Source organism: Grammomys surdaster, unplaced genomic scaffold (genome assembly GCF_004785775.1).
Source record: "Grammomys surdaster isolate TR1022 unplaced genomic scaffold, NIH_TR_1.0 373, whole genome shotgun sequence".
In the NCBI taxonomy this organism is placed as follows: domain Eukaryota; kingdom Metazoa; phylum Chordata; class Mammalia; order Rodentia; family Muridae; genus Grammomys; species Grammomys surdaster.
Genome location: NW_021604792.1, coordinates 10,766,702 through 10,794,086, shown reverse-complemented (window position 1 = coordinate 10,794,086; position 27,385 = coordinate 10,766,702). Strand labels below are relative to the sequence as shown.

Sequence of the window (27,385 nt, the reverse complement as noted above, 5' to 3'; positions counted from 1 at the left end):
TTGATGGTTTCTATTACTGTGATAAAATACCATGGTCAAAGCAACTTGTAGGGGACAGAATTTATTTTGCTTAGACTTCAACATCAACAACCATAACTGAAGGAAGTCAGGACAAGAGACACTCTGGACATCAGTTTGGAAGCACCATCTAATGCAGATGTCAGGAAGGAATGCAGCTTACTGTCTTACTCCCCAAAACTTGATCATCTTTTTTTCTTAGTGTACTCAATACCACGATCCCAAGGGTGATACTCAGAGTAGGCTGGGCTCTCCCATATAAGTCAATAATTAAGAAAGCACCCTAAAGGCTTGCTTATAGCCTTGCTTATTAAAGCAATTTCTCAATAAAGGTCCCCTCCTATCAGATGACTTTAGCTTCTGACAGTTAACATAAAATTAATTTGTACAATGGTGTTTAAAAAGCTATATATATTTATTAAAATCTACTTATCATATTATATATACTGAGTACATTTTTATGTACAGACTCCAACTTCAAGACTTGATTTTTAAAAATGTAACTGTTTGACAAATAAACAAACAATGAGTCAAATCATTTCAGAATTAAAGGACATTACAAGTGGATGCACTGCATGATCCTGAAGATGAAGAAATATTAACAGTGGCATAATCCAGAAAACTGACAAGTATGAATATAAGTTATGGATTAAAACATATTACTAGATCCATGAAAAATTTTGAACTTTACAATTTTAAGGTGATTATATAAAATAAATTACTCGATCCTAGAAAATATTTATAAACATCATAGTATTATCACATTACCATTGTTATTATTGGGCTTCATGTGACAAACTTTTACACTACAGCACCAAATGACCTCAGTCATATGATGAAGTTATCACATGCAGCTGGCCTTGGTGAATATCACTGTGTCTATAGGATTTCAACTTATAATCAAATAAATCAAAGAAAGATAGAGAGTGAATGAAGAAATTTATAGATTATGGAAGGTCATTTGAGTTGCTTAAACTAGACCAACAAGTATTTGTCGACTCTAAGATTATATTTTACAAAAAAATAAATTCATTCTAAAGAGAATTTCTTCTACATGCAAAAAGTAGCAAACTCTAGCCAACCAAACAGAAACAACTAACAAACAGAAACCTTCAACTGGATCCTAGTTCTTTGGTAGTTTCACAGAACAAACTGCAAACACACTCATATCCTACTCCTCTCAAATATGCAATCACTCGTGTGACTATACCCCCAAAAGAAGAAAAAGATGGTGGAAAGGATAAAAAATTCAAACAAACAAACAACAAACAAAACCTCTAAACAAGACCAATTTGTGTTGCCCTTATAGTTGTCACTATATCATTGTCAACATTCCTGGGACCAGCCTCTTAAAGAAATAAGCCCTTCCCAACCTGCACCTCTTCCAGAGGCCACAAACTATGGAGAGCTATGTTAAAGAATCCTTATCACAATTTTTAAGTGTTCTCTGTGGCGACATTCTGTCTAGGTTTTTAATTTTGAGGTGTGGGGGTGACAGTAGGGGTTGTGAAAGAAGACTTTTTTTTGTTTCTCTTTCTCAACTGTGGGTATATAGTCATCAATACCATGGTAAAAGTAGGTCCCTTGCCAATACAATCAGCAGAAGAATAGATCAGGGAATACACATGATTTCTGGATTCATTACTGACCAAGAACATTCACATGTTCTCCAGCAACAGTACAGGACATTGATATTTGTATGACCAACAATGCCAGCTCATGACAAAGATATCAACATTGGTCCAGGCTGCTGTAGGATCACGAATATCCACATGAACCTTGAGCTTCAATATGTTTTTTGGCATAAAACCAGGGAGAACAGTGTGGCCTCCAGTAGTAACATGGGCCACTGAGGTTTTTCAGAGGCCTAATACAGAAATATAGAAGTCTTTCAAGGAAGTCCAGTACAGAAATAAACCAATATTCTTGGACAAACTTTAAAGCCAATGCCTTTGCTTCACCTACAGTGACTTTAGCAATGGGTTACCAGAAAATCCCTTTTTCCTGTTTTGTATGGTCTATCCTGCCAGTATCAGTATCAACAAATTCTATTTCCTCCCAAAAGGCTAAAAATGTATTCTTGATTTCTTTAGAACTGAGATACTGTGGAATTGTTTCTTTATGATTTGCTCCCTTAGGAAACTGAATCATTGTTCTGGATTAAAGTTTCTAGTTTCTGATACATTGTCAATACTAGACCATTACTGAGACTTGCCTCTGGGATAGGAAAAGAGCTTGAGTTAGCTAAAATATCACAGTGAGAAAAATTACAGTGAAAGATACAGAGAAATACAGAACCATTACAAATATGTGCATAGTATATGATGTTTTGTACTAGGCCACACTCATTTATAGTACAAGAAAGCACATGTCTGTTTACCTAAGGTCCAAGGTGCAGAAAAGAACTTTGGAAAGTAATAAAATTGCTTTGTTTTAGTTTGATGGTTTCCCTTGCTGTCATGAAACACCATATCCAAAGCAACTTGGGGCAGTAAAGGGTTGATTTTCCTTAAACTTCCTCATCATTGTCCACAATCAAAGAAATTCAGGGCAGGGTTGTTAAAACAAAGTTTATAAACCAAAATGCATAGAATATCAACTTAATCATAAGTTCTTCTATGCCATTGTTATTCTTTTGTAAACTCATTAAAAATAAAAGTTCCTGAGCTAGTAACATGGCTCACCAAACCTGAAAATCTGTGGTTAGACTTCAGATCTCACAAACTAGGAGAGAAATAACTCCCTCAGTTTCTCTCTAGCTGGATTTGTGCTCTAAAATGCAAATGCATGGGGGCTGGAGAGATAGATTAGTGGTTAAGAGCCCTGACTGATCTTCCAGAGGTCCTGAGTTCAAATCCCAGTAATGGGACTTCACTGAAACATAGTGATTCACTGACTTTCCTGCAATCAGCACAACTGAGATATCTGCAGTGCAGGATACTGTATTAAATGCCACAAATACATTCTTGGGAAAGCATACTTTAAAATGTAGACTAAATAATAAATCACTAGGAAAGGCAAGGCATGCTGAATTAGAAAGAGTATAACCAGGTTAGCCTGAGCTATAGAATGAGGCCCTAATAAAATAATAAGTAATAATAAAAGCCTTCATCAAGGTTGCACTTATGAACACTCAGTAAGGAGATTCCTATGCAGGTTTAGGCTTCAGCAGAGCTGAAACTTCAGGGAGAAATAGAGTATTTCAGTTTAACAGGAACAGAAAAGGAAGATTAGTAAAATCTACATGCCCATAAATAACAGATCAGAGAGGGGAGATATGGTAGGAATGAGTGGACACATTGGCCAGCCATGAGTTATCCTTATAGGGATAATCAATAAAGGACGTATGCTGAACATGGACAAGGACATGGACAAAGAGGAAAGGGATCCAATAGACACTCACTATTCACAGATATGCATGAAGCACATATGCTGCATCACGAGCTCTTAATTTTACTCTCACCAATACTTGTACACAAGAGTCATAAGTTAGGCTCACAGCTGTTCACTGGGTTCATTAGGAGATGACAATGTAGCAAGTAATCAAGCTTCTGTGCCTTCTATCAGGAGAAAGTGCTTGTGGTGGTCATATGAACCTTCTAAGCACTGGACTCCCTTGCTCAAATTTTAGGTATGGCCCTAGTACCAATACCATCATCACCAGGGAACAGTTCCGTAGCATAGCCAAGGTCCACTAAAAACTCTTAACCTGGATGCAGGCATCTTCTTTCCCTCTGGTACCTCACTCTAAATCTTCACCTGCCCATTTCTGACAATATATGATGCTAAAGGCTATAAGAAAATTCATTTACTCTGTCGACAATCATAATCTAAAACACCAGAAATCCCAGTGCTTGGGAGGTAGAACTAGGCTAAGGCAAGTCTGTGTAATATGATACTTCACATAGACAAACCAAAATTAGTAACTGTAATAATAATCTCTGTGATTAGTACGTATTAATATATCTTGTAAGGCTGGCTGCCCTCAGGTCACTTCTGTGACAGCCTTCTTAAGAATGTCCTTCAAGAAAAGAGGAAGATATTTCATGGAACATTTGCAACCTAGCTGTCCACACTGACATGGCCACATTTAGAATAGAAGTGAGCTAGACATTCCATGTTCCCAGACACTGTATGAAATATTTCTGAGAAAGTTGACACTGTGGGTACAATGCCTCAGATATTTTGTGTAGCTGCAGAAGAAGAAATCCAATGAAAATCACAAAGAAAATGACATCATGAACAAAAGACGACAAAAAACAGTACATTAAACAGATAAAAGTACAGACAGTAGGATTACCAACTAGCATATGTAAAACAAGTATAACTGGCATCTTTCAAGAGATAGAAGACAAGCCATGCATGCCTGCCCATAGTCCCAACAGGAGAGTGATAGAGACAGGAAAATCATGAGTTCAAGGATAGCCTGGATGAAATAAATACCTATCTCAAAATATCAACAAAATAATAAAAATTAAATTTATTTTTAAATTATATAGAGAGCAACTTAACATATCACTAACTAGAAATGTTATTAAACAACAAAGAATTATAATGGATATTTCTTAAATTTTTGTATTTCTTAAAAACAATCAACAATCAGAAAAAAAATGATGATATATGATTTGTGGACAGAAATGTGATTCTAGGATTCCAGGACAAAGGTGCATGAGTATTGGTAATTAAGGTACAGGAGAGAATAAAGGATGAATTATCCAAAACTAAGGATGTATAAAAGGCCTTATGGAAACCAACTAGTTAGTAAGCTTAAAGTTGACCAACACAAAACAGACTCTTTATTTCCTTGGAATTTTGTGTCTGTGGATTTGTTTTTGTGTTTCCTTGTTTGTTTGGGGGGCGATTTTTGCATTATTGTGTTTGTTTGTTTGTTTGATCACTTGCTTGATTTTATTTTTCCTTTTTTTGTTGTTGTTGTTTTGGGGAGAGAGAAATTACATGACACTGAGTGGGTAGAAGTTAGGGAGAAATAAGCAAGGAGAACTCATTGGGGAGGTAAACTGATTAAAATATATTCTAAGAAACAATGTAATTAAAAATTAAAAATTTAACTTTGGAAAAGGGTTACATTACAGAAGGTATACATTTTTAATAGAAAACCAAAGTGCAAAGGAAAGGATACCTCCAGAGCATTTACTTAGTGGTCAAGGAGATGACAGAGGTCTCCCACATAGCATAGGCTACTGCTCCTACCCTTGCTTACCATAACTACATGATAAGACTCTGTTGCTGAAGATGCTCACACATTGACATTAATACATAGAGATGTCAGTCAGTCACAAACAAATATGGGAGAATCTTCCTCTGGGCTCACTTTTAAATGGTTAGTAGGTGCTTCGCAAGTTGCAGGGAAGAAAACATAGGAGTAGTCCTATCCTGCACAGGGTTCTGCATGCTACACTGCTGAACTGCTAGGTAAGATATGTTTTTAGGAAAAATAGATGCTTCTTATTGGAACTGAAGCCTTTATCATACGGGAAATTAATGTTTGGTATTCCAATCCAAACCAAAAGCGCAAGATTGTGGGATGTCACAGGCCCTAGGTTGGGTAGGTTCAAACATGCTACAATCACTCTGCTAAGTAGTGAGTGGTTAGAATCCATTCTTAATATTTATAGTTATTGCCTAGGCCTGTTCTGTTCTTTTCCTTCATCAGAGATGCTTCTTTATACAGTAGGCCATAGTCCATGCAGAGAGGCAGAACTGGTCAATGTGCTTAGAAGTGCTTATGTGCTCAGCCCTTAAGGAGACATCTACATCCACTTCTCCCCCTCCATACCACCAGCAAGTCTCATGGCATAGCAGGGAAGAGGACATAGAAAGAATGTAAGAACCCAAAAGGGAAAGAGCTCTGTGAAGTGCAGCCTTCTGGACAAGATAGAATTTCAGCAAAGATTATTTCTTCTTCAATCACTATTCTTAGGTAACAGCTGCTGGGAAAGAGAGAAACAATTCTTTACTGAGGGTGTGGCCATTGGTGTGTTTTCTTCTTCCAGTGGATAGACTACAAACATGCACATATGGATAGTTAGTTACAAAGACATGAGCTAATGGGGCATGTTACAGCTTTCAGTAGGACTAGCAGATAATATGTTCATATATTCTTTGACTTATATGAGATACTGAAGAAAAATATATATTATTAATAAAGATACCTAATTAATCACCAAAAAGTTTTCTACCAGATTATAAGTAAACAAAAACTTGAGATTTACACAATACAACACCTTGAAATGGAAGGTAGACATATTTGTGTATAAACATATTCTTACATTTATAAATAATCAACAATTATATAAATAACAACAGTAAAAATTGTCACATGAATGTCTGAGTGACTCATACTCATTGTGCTTGTCATGATCATTCTGTCACTTCACACAGTCTCAACTTGTTGACTTTGTAGTGCCCTTCAGAGACACCAAACCCAGACACTATTTCAGATGCAAAGAAGTGCTTGCTGACAGGAGCCTGATATGGCTGTCTCCTGAGAGACTTGCCAGAACCTGATAAATACAGAGGTGGATCCTCACAGCCAATTGTTGGACTGAGCACAGGGTCCCCATTGGTGGAGTAAAAGAAAGGACTGAAGAAACTGAAGGGGTTTGCAATCAGATAGGAAGAACAATATCAACCAAACAGATACCCCAGAGCTCAAGGGACTAAACAAGTGAAGAGTATACATGGAGGGACCCATGAACTCCAGCCAAGTGTGTAGCAGAGGATGGCTTTGTCAAGAACTAATGGGAAGACAGGCCCTTGGTCCTGTGAGGGCTTGATGACCTAGTGTAGTAGAAAGCCAGGATGAGGAGGCTGGAGTTGGTGGGTGGGTGGGGGAGCACCCTCATAGGAGCAGGATCAGGGGGATGGGATAGGGGTTTTCTGGAGGGGAAACTACAAAAGGGGATAACATTAGAAATGTAAATAAATAATATATCCTCCCCCCAAAAAAGACTTCATCCTGAGATATATGAATTATTAAGCCACTTTTGATTAGGTCCTTGAACATATGATTTCCCACTGTAACACATGTTCTGGCACTGCCTTATGAAACTTGTCTTTACCCATGAGATCCATATAAAATCAGAAAAGCCAGGTGAAATGAGAGAAGGGCCTTTGCACACAATCCTCCCAATTCCCACATCAGTGTTATAGTCAGAAGGGTTCAGAAACTCACAATTTAGATGGGACATTGTCAATCCATGTCCATTCTCCTTTCTTTTGATCATATTTCAATCCAATCCAGTAATTGTCTGGAATCACCTGGAGCTGAAGGAACTTCTGTAAAGGAAACAACAGACCTTATGATGAAATGTCTGTCTGTTTGATGAGAGAACAATCAGGAAAATTCCTAGCATTCCTGTGTCATTCTCTACTGTCCTGTCCTCCCCTGCTCAGTACCATTGTGTTCATTGTCTAGAGTGACTTCCTACTAGTAGCACATTTATTTCAAAACTATGTCAGTTCAGTAAGTTATTGTAATAAAATCTTTAGGTATTCTGAGATATTGGGATCATGACAAGATTTATTAACTATCTTTCTAAGACCAAGTCTCACTATGAAAACAACAATGGCCTTGAACTCACAGTTTTCCTTCTTAAGGCAGGAATTTTTACATTTAGCAATGTCATTGACTGATATATAAATTTCTTCTATTGCATCTTCTATGCCTGAGCTAAACACCAGAAATCTCAACCACAATATCTTGAGTGTCCAAGAAGCACATTAATACATGTTCAAAGTCAAACCCTACCAGGGAAATGCAGAACAGAACAACTCTGAGAACCCATCTTATACCTATAGTAATGGCTAAGATTTAAAACTGAAGTAATAGCACATGCTGGCAAGGATGTGGAACCACAAGAACACTCCTGCATTTCTGGTGGGAGTACACACTTGTACAAATACTTTAGAAATTTATTTGGTTATTTCACAGAAAAATGGCAATAGTTCTATCTCAAGAACCAGCTATACCACTTCTCAGCATATGCCCAAAGATGCCCCACCATACCACAAAGACAATTGATTGTTCATAGTAGCTTTATTCATAATAGCCAGAAAGTGGAAACAACTTAGATGTCCCTCAACAGAAGAATGGAAAACGAATGTGGTACATCTAAATAATTGAAAACTATTCAGCTATGAAAAACAAAGACATCATAAATTTTTCAGGCAAATGTGTAGAACTTGAGAACATCATCCTTGGTTACCTTGGTTATGAGATAACCAAGTCCTAAAAGTGTATGTATGGTGTATATACACTTATAAGTAGATATTAGCCATAAAATACAGGATGCCCATGCTACACTCCACAGATCCAAGTGTCTGGACAGGAAGAAGCACACAATCAGGGATGCTTGATTCTTACTTGGAAGCAGGAATGGAATTTTCATAGAAAGCTGATGGAGGGAGGGAGGGAACACAGTGTGAGATGGAATCATGAGGTGTTATGGGGATTCAAATTTGGGTGTGAGGATGTATTGGTTTGGATTGCCTGATGGCCACAAGAATTAATGGAAATCTGCAACTGATGGGGTTAGTGATACAGGACATCTCCAGGAAGAGATGGAAACCAGTGATAAGGGACAAACACAAGAATCAATAGGAGTATCCTTAGCTCTGACACAATATAGCCTTGGGAAGCTGCTTCCTACTGCCAATAAAGAACCCATGGGGAGTGATAGGGACACCAACACACCCACAATACTTTTAACTAAAATCTTATCCTGTGTACAAGAAGTGCAAGGATTGGCGATGGAGCAAAAACTGAGGAAACAGCCAACCAATTACCACCTAAACTTGAGACCCATCCTATGGAAAAGCATCAATCCCTGACCTTATTATTGATACTCTGTAATGCTTGCAGACAAGCATCTATCATGGCTGTCTTCTGTGAGGCTTCTTCCAGCAGCTGACTAATACATACACTGACACCCACGGCCAAACACTGGATGGAGCTTGGGGGCTCTTATAAAAGAATATGTGGAAAGACAGTGGGCTCTGTTGTGGATAGGAACTCCACAGGAAGGGCAACAGAATTAACTATCCTGGAGCTGTGTGGCTCTCAGAATGTGAACCACCAAACAAAGAACATTCATGAGGCTGGACCTAGACTTTCATGCACATGTGCAGTGTGGTCTTTGTGTGGATCTAGAACTGAAGCCGGCACTATCCCAAAAGTTGTAGCCTGTACATGGGCTATGTTCTTCTAACTGGGCTGCCTTGTCTGGCCTCAGTGGGAAAGGATGTAGTTAGCCTGATGGAGACTTGATCGGCCATGATAAGAGAATACCATGGGAGCCACCACCTTATCAGAGAAGAAAGAGGGATGGGGTATGAATTATGGGAGGGAGTGACCAGGAGGGGTCAGTGAGAAAGGAATAAGTAGAATACTGCTGCTGCTACTACTACTACTACTAGTAGTTCTACGAGTAATAACAATAATAAAATTTAAAAATTGGTTATTGTTACTGTTAAGTGGAAAATTAAAGTATTATTTTACATTAAATTCCTTTTATGTTTCTGTATTAAATTGTTGTATAGATATTGTTCCATGTTATAAATACCAAGGTATCAAAGTGATACTGAAATCACTCCTTTGAAAATGTATACTCTTCATAGTTGAAGAGATTCATTAGTAATAATTTAACAAGAAATGTCAGATTCATGAAAACTTTGTTTTCTTTTAAATAGAGATTTTAAAAGATAGACATGTGTTTTCAAAACATAAAAATACTATCTAGTAAAGATATGGACAGTTTCAGTGAAAATCACTGTGGGGCTAACTGGTCAAACCATTGAATTCCACATTTGTCCTATCATCACATTTTGGAGACAGGCTCAGAGCTCAGCTACTTTCTCTGTTGTCACCTGATTACTCATCTGAGGCAGCCTTACTACTGAGTTCCAAAGAGCAAACTCTAGATAGCGAGGATTTATTTGGCACTCTATGGAGATAGTAACAGGATATGCTGCATCAAAGGGTTAAACTTCATCAGGGAATGACATACTTTCTGAGAGACTGTCTTATAGATTCCTAAGAAAGGAAGGTACCTGAAAGATACAAGTGTCTCTGTAGGAACAAGTCTCCTCTTAACAGACCTGTGTCCCACAGTTTTTTTCACATTATAGAAAAACCATGAACAGATGAAAAAAAAAAACTTGAATTGAGTATCTCATTATTCAGGGTTAGAGACAGAGTCTAAGTGAATAAAAGAGCAAGTAAGTGTCTACAATACCCATTCATCCTCATCATCTATCTTCAGAAGGGATAAGCGATAATTCTGGCAGGTCTGTTGACATCCATGCCATGTCTTTCTGTCCTTGATGAAATAATAACATTTTATACCATAGCAGAACCAGTGTATTTCAACTTCACTGCCTACAACAGAGAAAGTAAATGGTTAAAGTTATTATTTTCTGGTATTCTGTTACCAGAACAATGTATGTATTAAGCCTGTGTAAAAAAATAAAATAAAATCTCACTGGTGTCAGAAATTGAGATTCTATAATTCCCAGAGACCCTTGCATGCTTATAATCTATGCAACATTGTTTGTAGCAATAGAGATACAAAAAACCATTTTATGTGTCAATCACTGATGAGTCAGTAGAGAAAATATAGCACAAACACACAAAAGAATACTTCGTTATACAGCCTTCGTTATACAGTGAGTTCCAATTCACCCTGGGCTAGAGAATGACATCATGTCTCACACTAAAATACAAAAGAGAGATGCTGACATATATGATGAACTTGGATGAAATTGAGGATGGTATGCAAAGTGAAACACACCAGGTATAGGAACAACTTTATAATATCATGAAAATCAGGTTACTAAAACAGCCTAAGTCTATGAAGCAGAATCTTTTAAGATACCATGGGCTGGAGAAGAGGCAATGAGCACTTGCTACTCAGAGGCAGCAAAACTGATGGCAGAATTGTAGATCTGCACTAATGTGTTGTACCCACACTGGTCCACACACTACTGTGGACTTAGCATTGTGTCATAGTTTATGTTAAATGCTTGTACCTTAAGAGAAATAAGAGACATACAAAAGATGTTTTGTTGTTTATTATCTGTTCTCCTGATTATGTTGATGCCTTCAATAGCATGACCACATTCACAAATGTTTTAAGTTAAATATATTAAAATCTGTGCAGTTTGTTTACCAAGATCACCTCAATATGAATATTTTGTTTAGTGAGTGGCTGGGAATGGCCATTCTCTATTAACAAATTTTATGCCCACCGTTCATTTTCTATGAAGAGGCATCATTCTGTAGCTCATGCAGGCCTGGAATTTGCTGGGGTGTCGAATTGTCCTAAAAATTATAATCCTCCTCCTTCAACCCCTTAATGACAGGTGTTACATCATTATGCTACCCTTTTCAGATAATGAACTTATTTTAAAGTAATAAGATAATATATTTTCCATGGGTCTGGAATACTTCAAAGGTATTTTCGGAACTTTCTTTCTCTCACAAATTTTATAATGTAGCAATTTTAAATATGTCAGTCATAACGTAATGAGAATCTTCACATCTTAGTATCACAGTGTGATGAGATTATACACAATAGGTTTTTGTAAACTCTAAATTCTGAAAAAAAATATTTAATGATGATTGATAAACCGTGTCAGTTAAAGATGACCAATCAGGATGAAGGGTAAGAAAGGTTCTGGTAGTACTTGATCTTTTCATCTTTCTAGCTTCTGACAGAGCTGCAACATGTGCACACCATGGTAAAGTTCTCATATCTGCTACAGAGAAGTTTCCTTTGTGATGTTTGTAACATAACAGCCCACTCAATGCAAGTCAGATGGAATACAGGCACACATACACACATACACACAGGCATGCATGCACGCACATAGAGACAGACAGACAAAACTATTTTTATAACTGCATCCAAATAAGTGCTCTGAGTCCATTTTAGCATAAATAGTTGATAAATACACTCTTGCTAAAAAAATTTCATGTTCTGTCAGCAATAAAGTTGGAGACTCAGATTTTCCAGTAGACTAATACAATCAAAATTCTAAGGAATACTGATTTGTAATTCCCTCCCCAGGGAGCAATAGGAGTGCCAAACAGACACTGACTTATGGAAACTATATGACTCTCCTAATCCAAACATGGATTTCTGGGTTTCCAGACCCTAATATGAAATAAGGAAGCCATAAATGATTAACCTAAAGATCACCAGCATTGTAAGCTGCTGGTTGGACTTCTTAGCTTCCAGAGAAGAAACAATAGATTATAATGCAATTCTGTATTCATGATCCTTCACTGCTACATACCTGTGTGATGTGAGGAATTTAAAACAGTCTTGGTTTCGCTGTACCATCTGTTCTGTTCTCTACTGAGGGATTCCAGAAGCTCATTTCCAGGACTACACTCTATAGTCTTACTCCTCAGCATTTCTTTCTGTAAGTCGATGTCACGTTGCATGGTGCTGCAGTTATGGTGGCAGTTTAAAGTTTCCTGTGGTTCATGTTTTTCTTTACGACACTGAAAAACTAAATTATTCACAGATATAATATCAAAATACTTATAAGTGGTAGATATTAAAATTTAAGACTAGAGAAAAAGCTTCATCTCAACAGCCAACACATATGATATGATTATTTTCTTGATACTTTCAACATTCAATTAACTCACTATAGAAACAGATAGATCAATTTTTCTCTAAGGTAAGTTGACTGTTAAATAAATAATACAACTGAATGAAATTATGGTGGAAATAACTTCCAATCACTTAATTTTTGAAGGATAAATTTACAAATAATAACCTAAGTAAAACATTCAGTGAATAATTAACAGACAATGAAAATATGAACTAAAAATGTTAAGAAATATCACAATTCTTATTGGAGCATATACAGTGCAATATATCCACATACATACCTATGTTTTAGCACACCCTAGAAGTTATTTCTTCTGTAAATGTGGAGGAATCCAATATACTTTAACCTGTAATTTCTCTGCACAGATGAATTATTTTTATTTAAGCATAACTTCAATGTACATAGTAGCAATAGGAAAAGCTAGACATTGATTTTTTGCATAGCTGTTTCCTACAAAATGTTTATGTAAGATTAACAATCACCTGAGATCAGACAGCAGACTATCATCAAGTCCTCACGGGGAACATAACCAAAAATGTGACAGAATAGGGCAACTCCAAACAGCCCCAGAGTTAACACATTAGGTATGAAAGAGAACAGACACTGCAGTATGTCAAGAAAAAATATTAATGTCCAGAGATTCTGGATTATCAGTTGATTATAGGCAGGAAAATGGATGGAATGTGTAACTCCAAAGTTCATGTCTAAAGATGTGCTTTGGGCAAAAAGTCAAGCAAGATGTATCTCAATTACTCACTGTTTGTCACCAACACTGCAACAGTTACCAGCAGAAGGGAACAGAGGATTCCAAAAGCTATCACAATGAGGTGCCAGGGGACAGAACATTCTTGAATCAACAAAACAAATCAAGAAAATCATCACTTTAAAATGAGCACATCTCAATACCAATTACACTTTTTTGTAGCATGAAAACAAGGGGAAATTTTGGACAAGCCAAAAGTACAAACTTATGGAAAATGTGCTATCAAAATTGTAAATTTCTACTTAAAATGCACCCACTGTATAAATCCTATTTGTGTGAAGTTTGACAACATTTTGAACTTATTTCAGCCTTGAGCCTTTATTGTGAATCCTCTTCATGCAACCAAGAAGGAACTGAATGACAAAATATGCCCTTACCTAGTTCTACAGGAATAAAAGTACATTCTACAGAAGGCATTGGAGGCCTAGATACAATCCAAGTACAAGATAGAGAAATGAAGCTTTCAGTCCATCAAGAAAGATAACTGAGGATGGAGAGGAAGAAAGAGGGAGGGATGTTCTTGAGAACTGGTAGGGGACCACAGCTGCTCTGGACCTGATCTGTATATATACCCATCCTTGAAAGGACCTACAAGTCAATTATCTATTTTGCCCTTTAAGTTTGATTTTGCTCTATATAATACTGAACATTTTGTTGTATCAAAGGCATTTGGAATCTGAAACTCATGTTTTTGATTACTGCTACATCAAGGAAGAAAAAGATCTCAGCCTGAAGCACAGTTGTAGCAGTGTGTACAGTGTAAAAATGATACTAAAAAGTGATATTTCAGCTTTTTCATTAATAAAAATTATTCTTCGCCATTTACAGGAACTCACACTGGAGTTTACTCATTCACAGCCCCACTAACCTGTCATCTCCTCTTCCTTCACCTGCAACTTTATTTCCAGGAGGAGACTTCCTCTTCTGATGGACAATTTTTGTTGCCGTGTTACATTAGATTTCCTTAAGATTTTGTTTCTCTAGAACATCTACTGTTTTTTCCAGACTCTAGTTTGTCAGTTTTAAAGGTTTCAGAATTCTTCTTGACTTGACTAAATAACAACAACAACAAAAAACCTCCTCATGGTTTCTCACTTCTTTATTCTCAAGAATTTTTCATATAGACTGTCATACTTCTACTCTGCCCATCTGGGTTCATTTGTAACTAGCTAACCACTAAAAAGTAGAAGTAAGGTTATATTTTTTTTCTTTTTTTTTAATTTAAAACTTGATTGCTTTGTTTTTTAACTTAGTTTTTAATAATGTACATGAATACTCCAATGAATACTCTTTTCTTCCCTACCACCCTTGTGCATAACCCAGATCAAATAAAATGAAATATTAGAATTTTCCATAGAAGCTAACTTCTAAAGTTTAAAATGTGAAAAAAAAACGTGATTTAAGACACTTCAAACACTTACCTCTGTGGCCAGCTTCTCTGGGCTCTTGAATATCCTCAGGCCTCACTTGGTTCTGCAACTCTGAAGACTTATGAAATCTGACAGTTGAATAAGTGACCTCCTGCTCACTCATCTTGGGAGTATGTAAAGTATTTTCCTCTGTTAAAATGTGTCCTTGAGTGATTTCTAAAGAAAATGTTAAAATGTCCACCTTTAGGAAGGTACCTGTATCTGATGAGACACAATATTGGGAAAGAGTGGGGTCTAACTCACTTAAAGATCCAAACACTCTGATATGGAATGACCCTGACTTCCACTACATGGGAGAACCCTGTGGCAATTTCTATTTCAGTTCTTTATATTTCTAATGGTCACAGAAATTATGTTTTAGGAACTATGAAAAGAATTAAAAATTTACTAATAAGTCATCATGATATTGACACAATCTGTTTGTATAAAATATTCAGGTAAAATTGGAACCACTAAAAATTGTTGAAAAAACTTGTAAACAATCTATTCAAATATAAAAGAGTCAAGACTTTAGGAATAAATAAAACTATTTCTTTAAAATTAATTACACATTTTGATAAACACATGAATATTAAGTGTTCTTTTAATCTTTTTATTTGTACATCAATCTCAGAGTTTCCCAGATACTATCTTCAAAAGAATATATGAAAATGAATACTGCAGGTGATCTAAGACACAAATATCTCTTGGGTTGAAACCCCAATCGGCTGAGATGTACAACTTCTCCACCCAGCCATAGTCTACACATTCTGTTCCATGCTTGGACCTGGACAGTGGATTCAACTACAAAAGATCCTACTGAGTGGCATAATCCAGATCCAGAAATGCAATACTGAATTTTCTCTCTTTTCTGAGACTCCTGACTCAAAATCTTCAGAAATGCTTTGTAACCTTTAGTAACTGCAATAACCAGGAAATTAGAAAGGGAACATTGCTGGGTGTGGTGTGAAAGCATCAGAGTGAGGAATAGAGGATAAGATAGGACATTTTAATCTCAAATCATTCCATGTACATAATCGTGTCACCTATAATATGCATGATGTTGCAAGAGGAGAATATATAAAAATAAATTTTGTCACTATGCAGAGTATATGAGCTAATGCCCATGAAGGATCCAATCTGATAATGGATATCAAGGTATTAGATAATAATATTTATAACTGACCTACTCTTACATTAATATCTTAAAGGGGAGCCAGCAGATAAGATGAACAACAAACTAGACATGTTGCAGCATTCTTCTATAGTTTTTGTTTTTTATTTCATGAAGCTTTCTGCCATAATTTACCTTTTGCCTTATTTTTTGATCAAAAAAATAATCTCTCCAATACAGAATTTCTTTTCAAAATTATTATTTTTTACTATTGCTCTTGGTGTGGCACTGGCCAAGCCAAGATGCATGTGTCCAGCAGACAATTTTACAATGTGAGTTCTCTCACTCCAACTTCATGTTGGTGTTAGAGAAATTACAGTTTCACACTGATCCAATCTGCCTGGCTCCTATTATGACATCCTTAAGATTGATAATATATAGACATTTGACACAGTTAAAAAGAAATGAACCCCATAGTTCCCTCTATTTTAATTTCCTAGCATACAAGTCACTACATACTCTGAAAGAAAATAACCATTCCATAATGACAATTTTTACATGCTACTGGAGTTAACCTGATTTAACAGAACCAACAGGGCTTCCCCATCAATCCCACTCTCATGTCACACCATCTGAAATTCTCTAGAGGATATTTGATCATATGGTAGAAAAACAATAAACGTAGGTATTGTTACCTGTGTCTCTGCCCTGAAGTGATTCTGGTGAAGGTAATTGATCCCCCAGTTGCAGGGAACAAGCAGCCTTTCCTGGGCTGTATCCCGTAAGAGGCTCCAAGAGGAAAGACAGAACTAAGTTTACTCAGAATGATACTTAAACTCATGATTCTCTGCCCCTCCTCATGACTAAACTAAAAAGAGGAAATTGCTTAATGAGATCAGACTCTGAGAGGGAAGGAGAGAAGCAACATACTGTGCCAGATGCTGCACAACAAATGTTCATAATTGAAATTTGAAGACTGAGAAGAAGAGCACTCCTACAGAGAGAGAAAAACCAGTGTCCTTAGCAAAATCACTAAGATAAAGAGGGACCAAAGCTGCTTTGCTCTTCATTTTAAAATAGGCTGTTGGAAATTTTGTCTTATGTTACTATTTTTTAAAGTTATTCCTTGATTTTGAATTTTGCTAATAGCAGCTTAAAGTTTATATTAGGAATATCTCTAAAGCACTGACATTTCCACTGGTAAAGTCTTCCTTTACACTCTTCTAGTTTATTTTTAACTATTTTTTATTGGTTATTTTATTTATTTACATTTCAAATGTTATCCCCCTTCCCAGTTTCCCATCTCCAAACACCCATCCCACCTCCTGCGTCTCTCCCCTGTTTCTATGAAGGAGCTCTCCCACCCACCCAAAGACCCACTTGTACCTCACTACCTTAGCATTTTCCTACACTGAAGTTTCAAGCCTTCATAGGACCAAGGGCCTCCCCTCACATTGATGCCAGATAAGGTAAGTCTCTGCTACATATGCAGCTGGAAACAGATGTCCCTCCATGTGTACTCTTCGGTTGGTGGCTGGGAGCTCTGGGTAATCTGGTTGGTTAATATTGTTGTTCTTCCTATGGAGTTGCAAACCCCTTCAGCTCCTTCAGTCCTTTCCCTAACTCCTCCGTTGGGGTCCCAGTGCTCAGTCAGATGGTTCGCTGTATCTGAATCTGAATTGGTCAGGCTCTGGCAGAGCTTCTCAGAAGACAGCTATATCAGGTTCCTGTCAGCAAGCATGTCTTAGCATCAGCAATAATGTCTGGGTTTGGTATCTGCATATGGGAATAATCCTTGTGTGAGGCAGTCTCTTGATGGCCTTTCCTTCAGTATCTGTTCCACTCTTTGTCCCTGTATTTCCTTTAGACAGGCACAATTCTGTGTTAAAAATTTTGAGATGAGTGGGTGGCCCCATCCCTCAACCAGGGGCCATACGTAACCACTGGATATGGTGTTTAAATGTTCTCTCTCCCCTTTGTAAGGTATTTCAGCTAATGTCAATCCTGTTAGCTCTTGGTGCAGTTCTAAATGGAGTAGTTTACTGCTGGTGTTTTCATGGTGCTGGGATATTAAATCTAAGACAATGAGCATGCTCAGATAATCTCTTCTACTGAGGTAAGGACTCAGGCCTCAGTTTTGTTTTGTACTGGCTTTTCATTTTGATTTGTTTGTGGTTGTTGTTTTTGTTGTTGAGATAGTTGTTATATCTTACTGTGTGGCATAGGCTGACAATATACTTACAGTCCTCTGGCCTCACTGTTTTCTGTCTTAGAATTATAGTTGTAAACCACTACACCAATATACTCCATTTTTCTGATAGCAATTTTTCTAATAAATAACAACCATTTCTTCATTTTATACATCTAGATCTCAAGATATTTAAAGCCATATATATTTATTAATCACTTATGTACAGCATAAATTAAATAGATAATCCTCCACTGCTGAACATTCCAGTTGTTTTGTAGTATATCGTTGTTAGTTAGTTTTAAAAATAAATGGGATATACTTTAGAACATACTAAAAAAGACATTTTATGCATGAAGTCATGGAATTCAAAGAGCTGTACATCTAAGGAACTCTGATATAGATTATTTCATGACAACTGGTTAACTTACAGTCTATAGTTGGCATGACAATATTCACAATTGCATTTTAGAGATGAGCTGGAGTGATTTTTCTTTTATAAATCTTGCCCATGGATTCTGACAAGGATTCCTGAAAGAAGCTGTTTCAGCAAAGACTGATTTAAACAGTAGAGAAGTGGGGATGTTGTAATGGTGTGGATCTGGGAATAATCATCTTACCAAAGGCTAGCACTAGCCATCTAAGTAACCTGTGTACCAAAGGCTAGCTCTCGCCTTCTATGTAACCTGTCTCAGAACTAACATCCAGTAACTAATAGATAAAAACTTCATGAAATCTATGAACATAGCAGAGCACTAAGTTCTATCAACCTGAAGGCTAAGAATGTCCTCTGATGATCTATATAAAAAGATTTCCCCAATCTTGCTGTAACCACCTCTGTGATGTGCCTACTGATGTACAGTGAAATTACCTTAATTTATGATTTTCTAGGTTCTTTAAAATTACAAAACTTCATAAAACTGATTCCACATTAGAACACAGAGATATGGGCACTCACAATGTTTCCATAATATACTGTCTTTTATTCATTTTAAGGTGAAAGCTGGGTTTCGTATGAATAGGCCTACATTCAAAGCTCTCATTGTGGATATTGGAAGTGAGGCTGCACATTCTAGTCAGGCTGCATATGCAGAACACTTTAGATCCTTCACTGGAATTTAGTTTGAGGTAGGGCCATGCTTAAAATGTGCAAAGATTTGACCTCATAAAACACAATAATGATAATAACAAGAATAAATAAATGACAATGATAGTTAAAAAACAGTGATAGTAATAATAGAATAAAGGGTTCATACCAAAGATTTTTTGATTTCCATAGTCTGTTCTCATTAGCTCACCCATTTCAGAATATGTTCACGTCTCTCATTAACTTTACTATCATTTGACTGTAGATTTCCCTACTTGCTAGTTTGTGTTTTATGAAAACAATTTAAATTGTTCTTCAGATCAAGTGACAGTGGTTAACTGAGTACTGGGAAATGGCAGATGGCTCAAGAATAGAAAAGGAACTGAAGACACACTGACAAGCCTGATGCCTAGTCCTCTCCCTTTCCCCCTCCTCCTCCCCTTCCCCCTCCTCCTCACCCCCCTCTCTGTTTGTGTTTGAAAGAAAGAGAGTGTTGGATTGCATATGTGCCATGTGTTGTACATGGTGGTCAGAGGACAATTTTGGGGAGTTAGTTTTTTTTTTCAACCAAGACTTCCATGGGCCAAATTTGGGATGTCATCAGGCTTTTGTGGCCAGGGCTTTAAACACTAGGCTTCACCAATAGCCTCTCATAGGTTCTCTTCATGGTGCAAAACCTCATTTTTTTTATTACTTCCTCAGTTCTGGGCCATTAACTGAATTTGAGGTTGCATCTTTACCAATGCCCTTTCCTGGACTTTCACAGTGCCAATCCTCAGCTGCCCTCCATGAACCCTTCATATCTTCAAAGCCAGTATTAACAGAATGATTCTTACACATTACCAAGTTCAGCTGTAGCAAGAAGTACAATCATGGCCCTCTCAAACACAACATCTTTGTGCTCTCAGAAAACACTTTCCAGGTTTCACCTCAGTGACTCTGGTCTCTTCTTAGTCACTGGTAATTTCTTAGGTCCAGGTTACAAGCATCAATTTTCCCAGTAGTTCCCTTTATTCTTTACGCTAAAGCCAGATACTATGGCTGAAGCTATTCAGTTCTACTACTTTCTGGGGCTGAACATGTCTCACTTCCTTATTCTATTGTTACTTCTCTGTTTTCCAACTCCCATGCTGCCTAAACTTGACTGTCCTGAAACTTGTTCTGTAGATTGGCCATGAATGCAGAGATCTGCATGGCATCGTTTCTTGAATGCTGAAATTAAAGGTGTGTATGACCACGCCTGAACTTAAGCTTTTTTACACCAAGAACATGCTTTGTCCCTGGCTAGCCTTGAATACCTATATCTGCTTGCCCTTGTCTCCTGGGATTAATAGTGTTTTGTACTACCATGCCTGGGTCTAAGCTTGTCATAGCGACTGTTCCTCAAAATCTGGGTCAAAAGTATGTATCTTCCAACATCAAGAACTAGATCACAGGATTGCCTTCCATTTTAGGATTGTACTTCATTCCAAATTAAAAGAAAAACTATTCCTCATTCAATGGCAAAGACAACAAGCTTAACTGGGTAGGATCTGGCCCTAAGATCACCACTCCTGTAATCTCTTTATCTCCTTGAACAAAAGATTCAGCTCCATTTCACTTCCTGGTACCCCTTTATTATTACCTTACACTTTGTTTTTCTTCTTTTTTCTCTTTTTGAGCTCTCTGTGCTTGATCAGAAAGCTCTTCATGAGACTAAACCAGAGAACAAAGTCTCTGCTGGGATTTTTTTGAGACTTCTTCATCAAAGCAATTTATATAAATTTGTTTAACTTAGCTTCAGATAGACTGTATAGACAAATGCAAAAAGCAGCCACATTCTTAACCACAATATCACAAAACAGTCTCTAAGCCACTTCCTAAAATTCTTCTCTACTGAAACCTCTTGGGCCAAGTCTCCATATTACAAATCACACTCAGCAACAAAGTTGTTCGTATTCCTACTAGAACAGCCCATTAAGACCCATTTAAACATTCCACTGCTTCCCAAATCCACAGGCCCTAAATCTACATTCTTTCAAATAAAAGCATGGTTAGGCCTTTTACAACAATACCCCACTCCTGATACTATCTTCTGTCTTAGTGTTTTATTTCCAGGAAGAAACACCATGACCAATGTAACTCTTATAAAGGAAAACATTTAATTGGGACTGGCTTATAGGTTCAGGAGTTTAGTCCATTACTAACACAGGTGCATGCCATCATCCAGACAGATGTGGGGCTGGAGGAAGAGCTGAAATTTCTACATTTTGATCCAAAGTAGAGAGGAGAACTTTGGCTTCCACATGGCTAGGGAAAGGATCACAAAGCCCACTCCCACAGTGACACACTTGCTCCAACCAGGGCATACCTCTTAATAAGGCATTCTATGGGCCAAGCATATTCAAATTACCTTACTGGGATACATTCAGTCTTGGTCAAGAAGCTTCATCTTGTAATGGGCAGTAATCAATACTGAGCAGCAGGACAGGTCATAGTCCCAGCTGAAACAGAATATGTGCTCAGCCTGATGGGGCCATTGTCATAAATGTTTTCTTAAATGCAACCACCGAGAATAGCATGGAAGAGGAAGTAGAAAGAATGTAAGAGCCAGCTGTTGCAGAAATACTATGTGAAATGCTGACCTGTGGACATGACATAGCTATCCCACTCACGAACTCACAGAAGCTGTGGTTACCTATGTACAACTACACAAGATCAAGACAGATAGATTCCTGCATAGATGAGGAGGGCTCTCTGCCCTTAATGAATCACTATTGCTAGGTGACAGGTGCTACAAAAAAGTGATTCATGGGTTTTGAGAATGTGGCCACTGGTAGTTTTACTTGCTCCAGTAGGTGCCCTACAACCATATACCTAAGAAGATCACTAATTTAAAAAAAATAGCATGATTTATGTTTATTTGAAAAATAACACACCTCAAACACAATTACGCATTTCCTCCCTCACAGACATTCCCTTTTCTGTAATAATTTATCACTAATATCAAAAAAGAAAACAAAGATTACAAAATGAAATAAAGAAAACAGCACAGTCTTACCGATTAAGTAGAAGAAAAACAGTTTAATTTTCTTGTTCTTTCTTTTCTTTTTCTTTTATTACTTCTTTCATTAATTTATATCTCAAATAATACCCCAATTCCCAGTTACCCCTTCCACCAATACACCATCCCATGATATCCCACTTCCTGGTTACTACTCCACCAATCCCCCATCACAAATCTGCCCTCCCCACTCCCTTTGTCTGTATAAGAGTTTTCCTCCACTCACCTTCTCCTAGTACTACCATTTCCAATTTCATCCAAATAATATGAACAAGTCTACCTGACTCCCTCTTTCAGTCTTCTCTCTAGCCTAATGTATGGGGAGAAGATCTCCCATGTGCCCCTGGTCAAGGTCATTCTTCTACAGGTTCTCTCCTATATGATATCTTGGACTAAGTACTCATATTCTGTCTCCTGGAGACAAGCACGAGGAGGAGAATGTATAGGTTTTCTCATAATCAGGACATAATTGTCATCTGTTAATAGATGTCCCTTTAGAATTAAATAAAGCTTATTCTGTAGAAAAAAATTCAACTCTAACTCTCTCTCTCTCTCATCTATGACAATCCTGAGCCCTTCTGACAGGCAACCTTGGGAGTTAGGAGGTAGTGGGACCCTCTAGAATGTACCACAGATCTGGAATTGTAGGGAGAAAAATGGAGAAGGATCAGAGGGGAAGGAGGTCCAGCAACAGACCTAAATTAGGTTCCAGCTCAAGGGGAGGCTCCAAGACATAAGACTATTATTGATACGATGGTTTGCTTACACATAGGAGCCTAACATGACTACCCTCTGAAAGGCCCAAGAAGCAGCAGAAAGAGTCAGATACAGATATTTACACCCAACCAATGGATAGAAGCTAGTGACCACTGTGGTCGAATTAGGGAAAAGTTGGAAGAAGCTGAAGAGGAGGGCTACCCTATAGGAAGACCAGCAGTCTCAACTAAGCTGAATCTCAGATCTCTCAACTAAGCTGAACCTCTGGGATCTCTCAGACACTGAGCTACCAACCACAAAGCATACATCAGCTGATATAAGGCTCCCAACACATATACAGCAGAGGACTGCTGGATCTGGACTCATTCAGAGAAGATGTACCTAACCCTCAAGAGACTTGAGGCCTCAGGGAGTGGGGAGATCTTGTGAGATGAAGGGGTTGAGGATATCCCTTTGGAGAAGGGAGAGTGGAGGTATGGGATGTGGAAGAGACAGAGGGTAGATCAGGAGGGGGATAAGGTCTGGACTCTAAAAATAGAATTAAAATAAATTTAAAAAAAGAAAAGAAAACATGGTTTAAAGGAGAACATGCTAGGGCACATGCGGGGAAGCTTGAGGGGGCAAGGAGGTGATGTATACAATCATATTTCATTTTGTATATGTATGAGATTTTCAAGAATAAGAGATTATTAATAAAGAAAATCAATGAAGTTTTCTACTATGTCAGAAATTCAGAAATTCATAAACCTTACATTTTATATACTACAATACCTTGAAATAGAGAGTAGACATAAATATGTACATTATATGAATTTATTCTAATATTTATAAGTAGCAAACAGTTGCCCTGCTGTGTCCTACCTCAGTGCTCCCCTGAAGACACCACAGCTTGAAGGCTTCCCAGGAGTTCCTCTGTACCAGGGAAATTGGGCAACCAACGCCACAGTCTGAAGACCTCACAGGGGCTAGGTGGCACTCAGAGCAACTGACCCAACAGACTGAAAGCCTCTGTGGAGTTCAGATACACACAGGGAAACAGAAACCACAGTCCATAGGTCCCCCTGGAGAACAGTTTCATATAGGACAACAGCTTGACTGCTCCTCTGAAGACCCAAAAGTCTGAAGGCCTCCCAGGAGATCAACTGCAGCCAGGGCAACAGATCAGCAGTCTCTCTGTCCCTCTGAAGACTCCCCAGTTGGAAGGACCCACAGGAGGTCAGCTATAACCAGGGCTACAGGCCAACTAAGAGACCTGAAGCAACCCAAGAACAAAAGAGGCAGACTCCAGACTCACCCAGACCAGCAAACACCAGGGAATTTCTTCAGTGACTTTTATTATGTTTCACTTTTGATTTCTGATTAAATTTATTTGGATTCTGTCTCTCTGTCTTTTTGTTAGGTTGGCTAAAGGTTTGTTTATTCTCTTGATTTTCTCAAAGAACCAACTTTGCTTTCAGTGATTCTTTGTATTATATTATTTGCTTGTAACTGATTGATTTCATGCTGATTTTGATTATTTCTTGCCTTCTACACCTCTTTGGTGCACTTGTTTCTTTTTTACTAGAGTTTTCAGGTGTACTTTTAACTTGTTGGTAAGAGAACTTTCTAATTTCTTTATGGAGACACTTAGTGTTAAGAACTTTCTTCTAGCACTGATTTTCTTATGTCCCATATATTTGGGTATATCTTCATTTTCATTGAATTTTAAGAAGTCTTTAATTTCTTTCTTCTTTTCTATTAAGACTCAGAGATCATTGAGAAGAGAATTCTTCAATTTCCACCAGTGTGTAGGCTTTCTGGTGTTTCCACTGTTGAAGTTCTGCTTTAATTCATGATGGTCTGATGAGATAGAAAGCATTATTTCAGTTTTCTTGTATCTGTTGAGGCTTGCTTTGTGACTGACTATATGGTCAGTTTAGGAGAAGGATCCATGAGGTGCTGAAAAGAAGATATTTTGTTTTGTGTTTGGGTGAAATATTCCATAGATGTCTGTTAGGTCCATCTCATTCATAATGTCTGTTACTGTCATTATTTCTCTGCCTAGTATTTGTCTGGATAAACTGTTAATTCATGAGTGTCAGGTGTTGAAGTCTCCCGCTATTGATATGTGGGGTTTAATGCGGGATTTAAAATTTAGCAATGTTTCTTTTACAACTTTGGGTGCCTTTGTGTTTGGCTATGGTCGTTCAGAATTGAGATATCAACTTGGTAGAATTTCCCTTTGATGAGTATGAAGTGCCATTCCCTGCCTCTTTTGATTAATCTTGGCTCAGAGTCTACTTTATTAGATATCAGAATGGCTACCACAGTTTGCTTCTTTGTGGGTCCCTGGTTCCGGAGGGTGTCCCACGATGATCTCCAGGCTGAAGACAGAGTGAGAGCAGGGAGGGTCTACTACTGTCTGCCGCTGCCTCTGCCTGCGTCTCCACTGTCCATCGGTCTCCATCCAGGCCTGATGTGAAAGGTCTGGGCCAAAGGGTACAGAGTACGAGCAAGGAGGAGAGATCTTCTGCCCTCAATGCTGACTCTGCCCGAGGCTCTGCTGTCACTGCTCCATCACTCCCAGGTGCTGCACCTGTCTCTCAGCGCTAAGCTGGCCCGGGCTGGGCTGATAGGAAGCTTGGTGCCCCAGGAAGGTTCCAGGACAGCAGATCTCTCCCCAAGTGTTACAGCTCTAGTGTTACAGCTCTTTCGACAGAGACTCTCGTACACCAGGATGATTCTCAAACGCAACTTTACTCCTTCAGAATAGAGCCTTTATATACAGTTTCAGGGCGGGTTAGGGTCTGGCAGCAGATAACGCCTATTGGCTTGGTCTGAGAGCTTGGAGATACCTCATCTACACTAGGAGAGCCTGAGGCACTGTTCCTCGTGACTGATGGTCACAGACCTTTCTTTGGGAAGGGCTGTGGAGGGCCGAAGCTAAATGAAAAGAACCAGAGCCTGGAGACAAAAGCAGAACACCTGCTGTCCAGATAATGGTGCACGGTTCAAGACTCGCTCAACCAGGTTCCCAGTTGCTCCTCCCAGCCCAGCACCCCACACTTCTTGGGTTCATTTGCTTGGAATATTTCTCTTCTAGCCATTTACTCTTAGATAATATCTATGTTTATTGCTTAGGTGTGTTTCATGTATGTAGCAGAATGATGGATCATGTTCTTTTGCTTACATTCTGTTAGCCTCTGTGTTTTATTGGAGAATTCAGTCCATTGATATTGAGAGATATTAATGATCAGTGATTGCTATTTCTAGTTATTTTGCTGATGGTGTTACTGTGTGTGTGTGTAGTGTGTGTGTGTGTGCGCGCGTCTGCGTGTTTTGTGTGTTTGTGTGTGTGTATCCTTCCCTGTTTTTCAATGTATGATGTTACTTATTTCCTGTGTTTTCTTATATGTAGCTATCCTTATTGGGTTGGAGTATTTCTTTTAGTATTTTCTGTAGGGTTTTATTTATGGATAGATAATTTTGACTTTGGATTTGTCTTGAAATATTTTGTTTTCTCCATCTATGGTGATTGAAAGTTTTGCTGGGATTATAATTTACACTGGAGTCAGGATTCTTAGAGGTTGCAACATATCGAGGCTTTCTAGCTTTTAGATTCTTTGTTGGGAAATCTGTTAATTCTGGAAGCTCTGCTTTGGTATGTTACCTGCCCTTTCCCCCTTACTTCTTTTAATATTATTTCATTGTTCTGTATATTTTCTCTTTTGTTTATTATGTGGGAGGAGAATTATATTTTCTGGTCCAGTCTAACTGGTGTTTTATAAGGATTTGCAGTTCTATACATACCTCTTTCTTTAGATTGGGATTTTTTTCTATAACTTGTTGAAAACATTTTCTGTGCCTTGTCACTGGGACAATTAATTTTCTCCTATTTCTATTATTCTCAGCTTACTCCTTTCCATGTTATTCTGGGTTTCCTGGAAGTTTTGTATCAGGAATTTCTTTAGAGTTAACTTTTTCTTTGATCAATATCTTCTCTTGTATTTCTTATATTCTTGTATTTCTAAACCTCAGATTCTGTCATCCATATTCTGTACTCTTTTGGTAACACTTGTATCTGTTGTTCCTCTTCTCTTTCCTTGATTTTCCATATCCAGAATCCCTAAGTTTATGTTTTCTTTATTGCTTCTATTTCTATCTCTATTGCTTCTTTTCTGTCTAGAAAAGAAAAATATTCCTGCTGTGGCTGGCTTCTGATGGGTATCTTTGGGTTGCATGGTTCTGCGTCTAAAGTTCTATATGGTTCAGGATCTGGAGGTATGTTTAGCAGCTAGAGATCTGATGAAAGTAGGCATATGCGTGGGTAGAGAATGGACATTCCCCTGATATGGCCGACTGGCCAGGGCAAGTCAGCTTGCGGCAGAGGACTCAGCAAGCAGGAAAGATGGCTGGTGAAGG

General features: G+C 38.0%; 2 protein-coding genes across 6 annotated transcripts in view; both read right to left on the bottom strand.

Moving 5' to 3' along the window:
• Window positions 1-7,311, bottom strand: part of LOC114632456 (killer cell lectin-like receptor 4) — a 44,748-nt gene extending 37,437 nt beyond the window's left edge. Inside the window, exon 1 of the mRNA XM_028780971.1 lies at window positions 7,214-7,311. The gene's annotated coding sequence lies outside the window, so the exon portion shown is untranslated. The remainder of the gene's footprint in view (window positions 1-7,213) is intronic.
• Window positions 1-16,794, bottom strand: part of LOC114632457 (killer cell lectin-like receptor 7) — a 28,204-nt gene extending 11,410 nt beyond the window's left edge. For 2 of the 5 annotated variants that reach the window (XM_028780976.1, XM_028780972.1), the window contains exons 1-6: window positions 16,645-16,794; window positions 14,848-15,012; window positions 13,421-13,510; window positions 12,337-12,555; window positions 10,275-10,417; window positions 7,214-7,317 (exon numbers count right to left, since the gene is read on the bottom strand). In XM_028780976.1, the coding sequence (XP_028636809.1) occupies window positions 7,214-7,317; window positions 10,275-10,417; window positions 12,337-12,555; window positions 13,421-13,510; window positions 14,848-14,959 (668 nt within the window). In that variant the 5' untranslated portion in view covers window positions 14,960-15,012; window positions 16,645-16,794. Of the gene's footprint in view, window positions 1-7,213; window positions 7,318-10,274; window positions 10,418-12,336; window positions 12,556-13,420; window positions 13,511-14,847; window positions 15,058-16,644 lie in introns of all 5 variants that reach the window. The other 3 variants (XM_028780973.1, XM_028780974.1, XM_028780975.1) reach the window with 3 other exon arrangements.
• Between the last annotated feature and the right edge of the window lie 10,591 nt (window positions 16,795-27,385).